The following is a 12,214-nucleotide window of genomic DNA, read 5'->3' as shown; positions in this document are numbered from 1 at the left end:
GAGGCCTGCCCCAGTTTCCACGCCCCTAGGATGGTATAACTGAAATGGGTTCTAGATCTGTGTGTTTCCAACTTTAATATGCATGTACATTACCTGAGGACCTCATCAACATGCTGATTCTGACAATATAGGCGTGGGGTGGGGCCCGAGATTCTGCATTTCTGATTAACTTCCAGGGGATTTTAATGATACTGGTCCACAGACAACACTCAAAGCTGCAACAAGCTGCTCTTCCTCCAGGGTTCCCCAGTATGACTGAGCCTCCATTTTTTTGGCAGCGCTGCACAGTCAATGCGATTTTGGTTCCCAAAACAGGGCTCGAACCCATGCCTCCTGCAGTGGAAGTTTGGAGTCTTAATCCCTGGACCACCAGGTAAGTACCATCGTTAGCTCCCTTCTGTTCTCAGTTCCCTACTCTGCCCCAAGAGGGCTTCCTGGGATCATCTTCTAAATAAACAACTTGTTTTTTTCCTTCATGATTAAAATCCTTATTATCAATGCTCTGGAAACACCTTCACTGAAAACGAGAACATGACTAAACCTCTCTGAGAACTGAGCTGTTGCTTTCCAAAATGATAAACTCTAAACTGGAAATTGAACATTTCAAGGCAGACTCATTACCAAATTTCTGGGAGTCTGATCTCACCTTTTTTTCTGCCCCTCTCTGCTTCCATGTTTGAGAATCCTGCCTTGGCAAGAATCAGTCTAACAGCCTCGTTTAATGGAAGAAATGACTCGTTTTCACATGCTGTTCTGCGGGACCTCTACCTAAGACAGAGATGACTCTCCTTGCTTCACCCTTCGCAGCTGGGCACCAGGGCAGGATCCCAGGAGCAGAAGGGATCAGGGAAGGAGGGCTGTCTAACTCGGGCTCTGAAGACCCAAGGGCTTGCATTCAAAGCTCTACAAGCAGCTGTTTAACTCTTTTTAATTTTTATTTATTTTTGGCTGTGCCGAGTCCTCGTTGCCAGGCAGGCTTTTCTCTAGTTGTGGCAATCAGGGGCTACTCTCTGGTTACGGTGCACAGGTTTCTCACTGCAGTGGCCTCTCCCATTGCAGAGCACAGGCTCTAGGGCACATGGGCCCTAGATGCAGGTAGATGCAGCTCCCAGGCTCTAGAGCACAGGCTCAACAGCTGTGGTACACAGGCTTAGTTGCCCCTCAGCATGTGAGATTTTCCCAGATCAGGGATCAGACCTGTGTCTCCCACACTGGCAGGCAGATTCTTTACCACTGAGCCACCAGCAAAGGCCCTGTTTGACCCTTGGGAGGGTAACTTTACCTGCCTGGACGTCAGTTTCATCACCTGACGATCATTTATCATATCACCCACGCCAGAGGATTTGTGGCTATAATTATGTATTTAATCAAAGCCCACAGCACATCATTCGACACCAGAGCCCATCCTCTCTCCACAGCTTTGCCCCACCGAAGTGCATGCACACACGCACACAGACACGCACACGCATGCTCATGCACACACACCCACGCGCATGCACACACACACATCCACATGCACACGCATGCTCATGCACACACACCCATGCACACGCACACACACTCATGTGCACTCCCTGAGAAAGACAGCAGAGGTTGGGCCAGGTAGCACATAGGTCCTTTATTTCCTGCACCAGCACGTACACAGACTGACAAGCAACAGGAGCGTGAGAAGCACTGTGGGGATCAGGGCAGATAGCAGCGGGGTCCTGGGCCCCGACTCCACTTTCTAAAAGTAAAGATGGGGAGAGGGAAAAACACCCAAAACAAGGAAACAAGGGGCACTGAGGAGAAGATGTGGGTGTGTGACAGGGCCTTGGGAGGGGGCCTGGATACTCACAGGTCACAGGTGGGGAGGAGAGGAGATGGGGTGGGGCAGGCAGAGGGAGTCCTCACCCACACAGACAGACACTTCCGGTTACAAAGAGTAATTAGGAACTGGGAAGAAAGAGCCAGGAACAGGAGATCCAGCTGGGTCTGGTAGCTGGTGGGGCCTCCCCCGGGCTTCTTCACCCTCAGAGCCACCACGTGACCCAGGTCCAACAGCCACAGCTTTTGCACCAGCTGCAGAACAAGGGCCGAGGTTCCTTCAGCCTCTCCCAGAAGAGGCTTGAGGCTTGGGCCCTCAAGTTCCAGTCCAGGCTTGTCTGGAGTGAGCTGGTGACAGATTAGGGGTCCTGCTTTGGAGCGTGGAAAGGGGAGTCTGGGGAGAGTGGGGCTTGGCCAGGCAGCAGAAGGAAGGGCCTCAGGCAGTCTGTGGGGCCTCTGCAGGCTGCTGGGGAACAGCAAAGTCTGAAAGAGAAGGGAGTGGATATGAACTGGAGGCCTGAGGACCACAGGCTTGGCCTGGGCAGCACACAGGAGCTGGGTCTGCTCAGCTACATCAGAAAGAGACAGAAGCTGTCGATAGTTATGCAGGCTGTCCACTGCCCAGCCACAGTGGTCACCATTCAGTATACAACCTGCACAACCGTACGGGGCAACCCTGATGAGGCCACCCAGCAGTGACCAAAGGGCCATCCGAGTCAGGGCAGTCCAGATAGAATGATGAGGCTGCCGACAGGTTATCAATTTCACAGCAGACCCAGCAGGCCAAGGAGGCACAAAGACCAGGTTAGAGAGGAGGGACGGGTAAGGGGAGGCATTATGGCATAGCAGTAAAGAAAAGAGCTTCAGTGACCTCGAGCAAATCACTCTGCTCTCTGAACCTCAGTTTCTCACCAAATGGGGATAATACCTACCTACAGGGGTATGAGGATTAAAGAAGGTAATTTGAGCCACTAAACCATCTTTGATTATTTCCATCAGCTCCTCAAGGGAGGGTTCTCACCGCCCAGGACATGGCCTGTACTCAGTGGATGCTGCACCAGCCTCTGGGGCTTCCAGCTGGGGAGAGGAGACCCTTACTGGACCCACCCTGTAGGAGACCCTAGCACACCTTCAGACTCAGACAGACAACCGTTCCGACTGTGGCCCTTGCTGGCAGAGGCCTTAATCTCAATTGCCTGGGGGGGTCCAAGAAGGCCCCCCCTTCCTCCCAGGCTTTGAGAGTATGGCTGGCCATTTCCTCCTCCAGCCTCCGTAAGTCCTGGTTTGGCACCCCAGGTTCCAGAATCCCACCCCTCACGTTTGTTTGGGCCTGCTGCTGCCACTGCTGCAGGGCTGGGGGGCCTTGGGAACTGGGGAGGTAGGGTGGGGTACAGGGGAAGGGGGCAGGCAGAGACAGGAAGCTGAGGCACAGCGCGAGGCTGCAGCCCAGCCCTGACCCCCAGCCCAACCCCCAGGACCAGAGGGTGGAGAACTGGAATCCTATGCAAATACCATGAAAATAAGCATCAGGGCCACAGTTCCCACTGCTGGGGACCTGAGGGGTCTATGTAAATGATATGCAAAGTCCATGCAAATCAGCATGCTGGGTGGGCCTGGGCTGGGGTAAGTAAGCCCTTGAAGGGCTCACCTACCCTCACCTTTCATCAGCTTGATGATTTGCAGCTTGTCAGGCTGGCCAGAGGGAGGCCCCCTTGGGAATACTCACCTTTCTGGAGCATCTTCTGCCTCAGCTGCCGCCTGAAATGGGCATCCTGCCAGTCGGCCAGCTGCTGGAGGACATACTTTATGTCCAGGTGTGAGGGGCCCAAGCCGCTGGCCTCCAGGGCTGAGGTCACCATGTTCATCTGAGTCGCTTCATCTACCTCCGGCTCCAGGTCCTCCCAGGCCTCAGCTTCCTCAGACACCAGTTCCGCCTCTTCTGTTATCCTCTCCTCAGCTGGCACTGCCTCTTCTATGGCCCCCAGCTGCTCCTCGGGCACCAGCTCTTCCACAGGCACAAAATCCTCGGCCGGCATCAGCCCCTCCCCAGCTTCGAGCCCCCGCTCCTGTGCTCTCTCCTCTCTGCAGCGAAGCTCATATCTGGGCGGGCAGACAGGAAAGTCTTTTCCTATCCCCTCTAAGCCAGAGCCTCCCCCTTCATCTGCACCCGGGGGCTCCAGCCACCAGGGCTCCCACTCAACCCCAGGCTCTACACAGACCCTGATGGCTACTCCCAAGTTCTGTCCCAGCCAAGGGGAGAAGGCAGCTGGGTACAAGCCTCAAGGCCTCAAATACCCAGCCCATGGCCCTGGCAAAAAGAAGAATGGTCACCAACACTGCACAAGCCCCCACTCCCCCAGTAACTTCACCCTGCTGCATAGAACAGACTAGCAATAACATCTCCTCTGCCCCCCTCCTTCATTATTCAACTTTCATAACCCATCCCAGGTCTAGTTGCCATAGGAACAAATCCATATTAGTAAGGCTCAGACAGGTCAAGTGACTTGTCCAGACACACAGCCAGTAAAGGGCTCAAGCTGGGACTTAGTCCCAGCGTTCCTGGCTCCTAGGCCAGTGTCCATATGTCTGTTAGGCTCTGGTTGGGAGAAGCAAAGGCTTCAGTACCTGCTTGGAGAGGCCTCTAATCAGAGGGCCACCTATGGGGCAAAATTTGAAGGCAAAGGGTTAGAGAGTCTCCCTCCCAGAACATCTCAGCCCAGTTGGCCCGAGAGCCAGAACTTCTCCAGGGCTGCAGGATCATAAAGCCAGTGGCAGGGCGTTGTCTGGATGCTGAAAAGTGAGAGCAAGTGAAGAGGGAGATCCTGGTCGGCTTACCCCAGGTCTGATGTTTCCTCTGGAGTCACTTCATAATTCCTTCAAAAGAGAAAAGCGCCTTTGCTGTCCCAAGGCAATGGGAAGCTGAAAGTGTGAAATCCCTGGGGACCCACAGTGCAGAAAAATCCCAGGGAGAAGTGACAGACCCAGAACATGGACACAGAGGACTGGTGTTGAGTGGAAGGGCCGGGGACCGATGAGGCAGGAGGAAAGAACCCATGGCGGGGGCGAAGGGTGATCGAGCAAATGCCTCCCATTACCAGAAAGGCTGCTGCTGACCAGGTAGGCAAGAGTGAGTGTGGGGCAGGCAAGGGACTGGGGCCCAGCATGCACCTTTCCATAAAAAACATAGGGTCTGAGATAATCCTCCTTATAGACTTTCTGAGCTCCTCAGCCAGAGTCTCCTGGAAATCAGGAAGTGCCTCCTACGGACGGAGAGGGGGGACATTAACAGAAGATCTCAGCAGAAGACCCCACACACACCTCCAGGTCCAGGAAGGAACCGCAGATAGACACAGGGCACACAGAGGCAACAGGCAGGAACCGGGGACCTCACCAGAGGTACAGTGTACGTGTAGTGGGTGACGGAGCCAGCAGATGCCGGGGCCTGCTGACGGAGGGTCTTCACCTCCTCCTGGGCTTCCATCAGATGTCCCCACACTCTGAGTACTTCACCTGCAGGTCCTGCAGCTGGGAACCCACCCACAGGCCCTGATGGGACCCAGGCGCACCCAGCCCGGACGCCTTGCCCACTTTCTCCCAAAGTGGCCGGGAAGCCTGGGCAAAGAGGCAACGGGCCCAGACTCTAGACCCATATAATGACACAGGGTGACCCCTGGACTCTACTCCATTCAGGCCCCAACTGAACTGCTACCTGCCAGGCCCTGTGCCAGAACCTGAGTATGTGGAAAGGACAGAGTCAGCCCCTGTTCAAGGAGCTGGTTAGACTCAGCCGGCCACCCAAGGGTGCTGGGAGCTCGGGGGAAGCCTCACCTCATCCTGGAGCTTCATCTGGGATTCTTTCTTCAAAGCCAGCTGCTTCTGCAACTTCTCAGTCTCAGCCCCATACTGGAAGGACTCAAGGCCAGTGAAACCCCACCCCAGGTCTCCCCACACCCTGCAGCCCCTGCTGCCGGCAAGTCTCCCCAGGCACATCAGTGGTGTCAGCAGCCCTGAAAAACAGAAGTCACATGGGACAAGGCCAAAGAAGGTGGAGTCACGTGGCCTGTTTCCTGGGAACACCCTGTGTCTCTTTAGGCTCAGCCCCCAACTTGGGAAGAGTGGACAGGACGAGAGGCTCCCTGATGTCTCTTCCAACTCTGACTCTGACACAAGAGAGAGGCCTGTGAGCTGAGTCCCTTGGGGTGGGGGCAGGGAGAAGGGGGCATGGGTTTTGGGGGCTGTGACAGGAGGAGGAAGCCCCGCATATGCCCCGACACACCGACCGGGAGCACCGCTGTAGCTTCATGACCTGGCCCTGCAGCTGGGCGACCTCCCTCTGCTGCTGTTCATAGTTCTCCATGCTGAGAGCCAGCACCTCCGACAGCTTGGCCATCTGCTGGCTGGCCTCCGCTGGTGAGGAGTGGGGAAAATTCAGCCCTGGCTCCCAGGGGCCCTCAGTCTCCCAGATGCCCCTGTCTGCCTGCACCCCGCCAGGTACCCAAGGTTCCATGGGGCTTAACATCCCTCACTCGGGTCTTTTCAATAAACGTTTACTGACTGACACAGAGCGGGGTGCTGGGCAAGTGGTGAGCAAGACCGGCCCCAGCCCACACTGAGCTCAAGGCAAGTGTGGGGACTGAGGGAAAAACAAATCACAACAGTGCAAATTATGAACTAAGGTGCAGCAAGTATAAAGGGTGCATCCAGGGCCCAGCTGCCGCATCCAGTCCAGCCTGGCAAGATCTGTGAAGCTAGGACCTCCACAGGGCAAGTAGGTCTCACCAGGCAGAAGCGGCAACAGGGCCCAGGCAGAGTGTGGAGGGGCCCAGAGGGGGCCACTTGACACCAGGAGAGAGTGCTGGAGCAGTGGGCAGGGCCCAGATGACTAGGGCTGGGGTAGGGAGGGCGGGGATTATCCTTTGGCCAATAGGGAGTTACTTGGGCATTTTAGGCAGAGGACCAATAGTCTGGCTTTAGAAAACTCCTTTGGGCTGTGAGCAGAAGGGCCTGGAAGAGCAGGAATGGAGGCAGAGAGACCATGTAACAGGTGGCCAGGGCTAGAGGTAGCTGAGATGGGAAAGAGGAAGGAGACTTTCTTAGGAGGCAGAAGCAACAGAATGTGAGGACTCCTACTCCAGGGGCCTGGCCCCAGGGGGTCATTCAGGGAACCCGAGGGAAGGAAGGCCAGATTCGGGGTGAGGGCAACACCATCTCATTCCAGCTGTTGTTCCGCTGTTGCCACCTCGAGGCCAGCAAGGCCTGAGCTCCTCGGGGACAAACACTGTCTCACTCATCTTCATAACCGCATGGTCCAGGCACAGCCTCTGCCTAATACAGTGCCTGGGGGGATGGGGGGTCCCCTCCCTCGCCGTCCCCCAATAACAAGAGGAGGCAGGCTTAAGGGAGCCCCAGAATGCCTGTATAGCTCTTAACTGTTTGCACAAAGCACTTTCTCAACCGAAATCCCTGGAGAGGTCAGCAGGGCCAAGATGACTAACCCCCATTCTAAAGATGAAGGTTCAGAGAGGTCAAGGAACTTGTCCAAGCTCACACAGCTAGGAAGGGCCAGAGCTGTGACTTGAAGTCCTGGGTTCTTCCCTCTGCGCCTTGGGACAAGCCCCTAGCCCAAGTTACAGGTTCACGTACAAAACTGCTCCGCACAATCCAGGATGAATATCTGTTCCTCCTCCTCAAGGTCGTTGAGCTGAGACCTGGAGGGAGGGAGAAAGGCAGGGGCTGGGGAGCCAACACCCTCTGCTCAGGAGCACGCGTCTCCCCCATCCTGGCCTCCTCCCGAAGCTGCTCCTCCTCCTCCTCCAGTAGCCGCAGCTGCTCCTGCAGGGCCTCCAGCTGCGGGCAGTGGCACGGCTCTGACCCCGTCACAGCAGTCCCAGCAGAGGGAGTGGAGGAAGTCAGGGCGCATGGGCTTGGGGAGCCCCGTTCCCAGCCCACCCAGGGCCTCCCCCCCCACCAAGCCCAGGCTGGTGCGCTGGCCTCAGTGAGCCCCAGCAACCCCACTGGCAGACACCTGGTGCTCCTGTTTCCAAACAAGGAGACTGAAGCTCAGAGAAGGGACCGCCCCGGTGCACAGGCAGGACACTCATGGGGAATTCCTTGGCGGTGCAGTGCTTAGGATGCGGCGTTTTCACTGCTGTGGCCTGGGCTCAATCTCTGGTCCGGGAACTGAGATCCTGAAAGCCATGAGGCATGGAAAAAACTGAAACAAAAAAAAGGGCAGGACACTCACAGCTCTGAGGCTTCACAGGGGTGTTCAGGCCTCTGCTCTTCTTCATCCCCTCCTCCTCTTCTTCTTCCCCCTCCTCCTCCTCTTCCTCCTCTTCCTCTTCTTCATCTTCATCCTCCTCCTCCTCAGAGTCTGAGTACAGCTGAAGGAGGTCATCCCACAGGCTCACCTGCTGTCTGTAAAATCTGGCAGGGGAAGAGGAGCCCAGGGTCGGGCGCGGGCAGAGGCAGGCACAGACCCTGGCACAGTGGGTTGGCAGCAGGCCTGAGATACACCCCTCCCTGCTCCTCCCACCCAGGTGCCTCCTCCTCGGCCGAGTCCAGCATGGCTCCCAGCTTGCTGTTCTCCTCCAACAGAACGCTGTTTTGTTTCACCAGGGACTGGCCGAGGCAGGCTGCCGTGTTCAGGTCCCGCTCTCTCTACAGAAGGACCTCCATCCATTGGGGAATAGGGCTCCTGGCTGCTGGGGTCTCCCAGACACGTGGGAGAAGCTAGGGGTTAGAGGGAAGCAAGGCCACTCGGGGAAATCCCCTCCATCCCCTAGTTCTCCAAGGAACCAGACAAGAGCTTACCATGAACCCACTGTGGGACCTGACTCAGTTTCCCCCCATGGAAAAAGAGATCAGACTGGATGGCGCTAAGAGCTCTCCAGCCTGAACATCCTACATCTGCCTGTCTTCCACAAGAGGGACCTCCAGCTTGGCCCCCAGAGAGATAGCCAGGCAGGAAGACGCCTACCCATACAGACATAGTGAAAACGGGAGCCTGGCTGAGACGGGCTGGCCCGGGTAGGGCGGGCAACACGCACCCCCTCCAGCAAACTTGACATCATTTTGACCTCTTCTTGGGTGATCTTCTTGACGGGCGGACGTAGGTCAGGACACAACACTGCAGGAAAAAGTGGGCAGCCGAGTCGGGAAAAAGGGAGCATATAATACCCGGCACCGTGGCGTTCAGGGCTTCCCTCGTGGCTCGGCGGTAAAGAATCCGCCTACAATGCAAGCGACCCGGGTTCAGTCCCTGGGTCGGGAAGATCCCCTGGAGAAGGGAAAGGCAACCCACTCCAGTATTCATGCCTGGAGAATCCCATGGACAGAGGAGCCTGGCAGGCTACAGTCCATAGTGTCGCAAAGAGTCGGACACGACTAAAGCGACTGGGCACGCACCTTACTGCTCTCTGCCCTCAACAGCAAGGGCCAGCAAAGAGGATGAAGATGGAAGTCCCTTTCTGCCGCCAATATCCTCTCCATGCCCCGCGTAGTCAGCACTCCCTTCCCTGCTCCCAGGGCCAACTAGACTCAAATTTTCCCCCTTGGGGGAAAGGGACCAAGTGAGGTGCTGTGATCACAGTCCTACAGCTCCTGGAACCTAGGAGACTGGAGGTAGCCGGCGGAAGTTCAGCGCCGACTGACTCAACATCCCTTACCCAGAGGGTAGCCCTGGCCAGCTCACTGGAGCCTCACGGGTCACAAAAACAGACGCAGTCACTTATGCCTCACCTGCTGCGCGAGGCGAGGAGGAGGAGACTTCTCCGGAGGGAGGAGGAGAGGCAGGTGCTGTCTGAGGCTCCGCCCACCCCCAAGATTGTTTTGGGGGGAAGCCGGATCTTGATCCCGACGTTGGCAAAACCGCCCCCTCTGTCCACCACCTCCCGGTCGCTGGCGCCACGGACCAGCGCAGGCTCCGAGGGCACCCGGCAGCGCCTACCCGCAGCCCCCCGCCCCTCCCCTGGCACTGCTGTAGCCTTGCGAGGGGGCACTGGGAGTGCGCAGGTCTGCCGCAGCGACAGGCGCGAAGAGGGGGCCCCGGGGCCCGACCCACCGACGGAAGTCTGGGAACGAGAGAAGCGGGGAAGGATACGCGGAAGACGAGCCCCGAGAGGCGCCGCAGACCGTGACTTCGCTAGGGTGGGCGGAGGGGTGGAACTGAGTGCCAGCGCGCGCCTGGGTCCGACGGGGCCTCCTCCTCCCTGCTGCTGCCCTAGTCCGACTAGTCCTCCTCCGGGGGCTCGGGGACCAAGTTTACCTTCCTCCAGCTCCCGAATAAAGGCGGCGCGCTCGGGGCCGGACACCCCAGGCCGCTGGCCGATGTAGGCAGCCGGTGTCTTCAAGATTCTCGTCGCCTTTCCAGTCCCCAAGCCAGTGGCTCGGGGACCAAAGGGCGGCCCTTGGAATATGAAGCGAGTCCGCGACGCATCCGAGTTGTCGGGTACGGACTGGGCATTCTCCTGGACGGCCGAGAATGCGGATGCCCGCTGGGTTCCAGCCTCCGATCCAGCCACGGATGCCGGGCGAGCCCCGGCTGAGGGTCCCGAGACGGCTGTGGAACCGGATCCTGCTCTCTGTCCGGGCGCGGGTGCTTGCGCAGAGGCGGGTTCAGGCACGGCATAGGGCTCCAGAGCCGAACTGGTTACGGATAGAGGAACTGCGGCTACTGCCGCCGGATCCCCGGGTCCCGGCCGGTTCCAGACAGAACCCGGCCCCAACAGTTTAGGGCGCATCTTGAGTCCCCTGTTGACTCGAGCAGCTGGGGCTTTATAACCTGTGTCTGGACGTGCGCCCGCGAGGCCGTACCACGCGCGGGAGGGGGCGGCCGAAGAGCAAATGGTGGTGCCCGGGGCGAGGGGACGCGCAGCGGGATGAGTTTATGGGGGCGGGCCAGAGCACAAAAAGTAAGAGAAGAGCGAGAAGCGGCGAGTGGATGTTCCAGCTGTTTCCGCGGACTTCGGCTCCGTGTACTGGGCTTTTCTCCCCTCTCCGACTCCGGAGAATGGTTTTGCCCAAAGCCGCAGCTTGCCGGGGATTCGGGTGCCCGGACTTGGAAGTCTTTAACTGGGGTACAGCCCCTAGTTCCGCTCCAGCCCGAGGCTTTTCGGCTGCCTTCCCGGGAGCTAATCTGTGAGTTGAGTCTTTCCCCGTTGATTGGGGGATAAATCCAAACTCCAGTACGGTCTCCACGCGCTGCCAGGCCTGGCGCGTCACACTCTGATCCTGATCCTGGCGCTAACACCCCCGGTGCACCAGCCGCTCGACAACCTTCTTTCTTATTTTTTAAGTCGTCTTATAGCCTTTCCTCGTGCCTTACCTCCGCCCTCATTCACTTTGCCCACTCTGCCAAACACCCATTCTTCCGGGAGACCCCACTTAGGTGTCTCCGCATAAAAACTCCGACCCGGTCCTTTATGCGATGGCCGCAGTGGTCACGCTGTGTCTGTCTCCAAAATAAGACCTGCACTCAGCACAAGGAGCGTGTCCCTCAGAGCGCAGCGCAGGACGGGTCCCTGTGGGGGTCTCCGTAAACCCTGAATGAACTGTGGAGCAACAGAGTTCAGAGGCCATTTCTGTGCCTTTGGACTGAAGAAACCTACAGACCAAAAAGATGGCTACATCACTGATTCTTTTAAAGCTTCGAGATCATTTTTGGTGCCCCAATTTCCTTCTCTTCAATACTGTCAGTGACCAAATCCTGGTTAATTTCCCTCCTAATGTGCCGCCTTCTTTTCAGCCCTCCTTCTGTTGATGCCTGATTCTCTCTCCTCATTCTCTCTTCTAAATTGTAATCCTATGCTCCCGTCCACCCCACCCCCATCCACATGAATCCATCTCTAATCTAACCCACCCCTCTCACTCACACCCCTATCCAAGCTAAGGATTATTCCAGCAGCCCTTTTCCTACAGCCACCACTCAAAGCCAGAGCCCAGGACAGAGGCTGTGCCCAAGGTCTGGGCCTGGGACAGAGCCTCCTAGTGCTAACAGCATGAGCCAGGTATCCATGACACAACCTGGAACGAGGTGCAATCCAGGAAGGGGAATCAGAGTGTCCCACTCCGTCCCTCCCACTCCCCCAGGAACCACAAGCCTGCTCTCTATGCCTGTGAGTCTGTTTGTGCCATATTTTGGATTCCACATATGAGTAATATCAATGATATTTTCTTTTTCTGTCTGACTTACTCCACTTAGTGTAATAATCTCTGGGTCCGTCTATGTTGCTGCAAATGGCATTTTTCATTTTTATGGCTGAGTAGTATTCCATTATATACACACCACATCCTCTTTATCCAGTCATCTGTTGGTAGACATTTAGCTTGTTTCCGTGTCTTCGCTATTGTAAATAGTGCTTTTATGAACACCACCTGTGTCTTAATAAAATCTTGCTTTTAGGGAATT

The 12,214-nt window shown here is 56.8% G+C and overlaps 1 protein-coding gene across 1 annotated transcript; it reads right to left on the bottom strand.

The window, feature by feature from the left end:
- Window positions 1-1,593: 1,593 nt before the first annotated feature.
- On the bottom strand, window positions 1,594-10,557 carry HAP1 (huntingtin associated protein 1). Its single transcript, XM_040245370.1, is given in 15 exon segments — window positions 1,594-2,289; window positions 3,533-3,906; window positions 4,642-4,680; window positions 4,975-5,066; window positions 5,198-5,292; window positions 5,295-5,352; window positions 5,635-5,709; window positions 6,083-6,213; window positions 7,450-7,514; window positions 7,589-7,673; window positions 8,028-8,094; window positions 8,097-8,223; window positions 8,312-8,538; window positions 8,856-8,935; window positions 10,073-10,557. Coding segments are annotated over 15 exon segments (2,037 nt in total). The 5' UTR covers window positions 10,548-10,557; the 3' UTR covers window positions 1,594-2,242.
- Window positions 10,558-12,214: the final 1,657 nt, after the last annotated feature.

Source organism: Oryx dammah, unplaced genomic scaffold (genome assembly GCF_014754425.2).
Source record: "Oryx dammah isolate SB20612 unplaced genomic scaffold, SCBI_Odam_1.1 HiC_scaffold_8, whole genome shotgun sequence".
NCBI classification, from domain to species: domain Eukaryota; kingdom Metazoa; phylum Chordata; class Mammalia; order Artiodactyla; family Bovidae; genus Oryx; species Oryx dammah.
The sequence above is the reverse complement of the archived record's forward strand: the minus strand, read 5'-3'. Positions and strand labels throughout refer to the sequence as shown.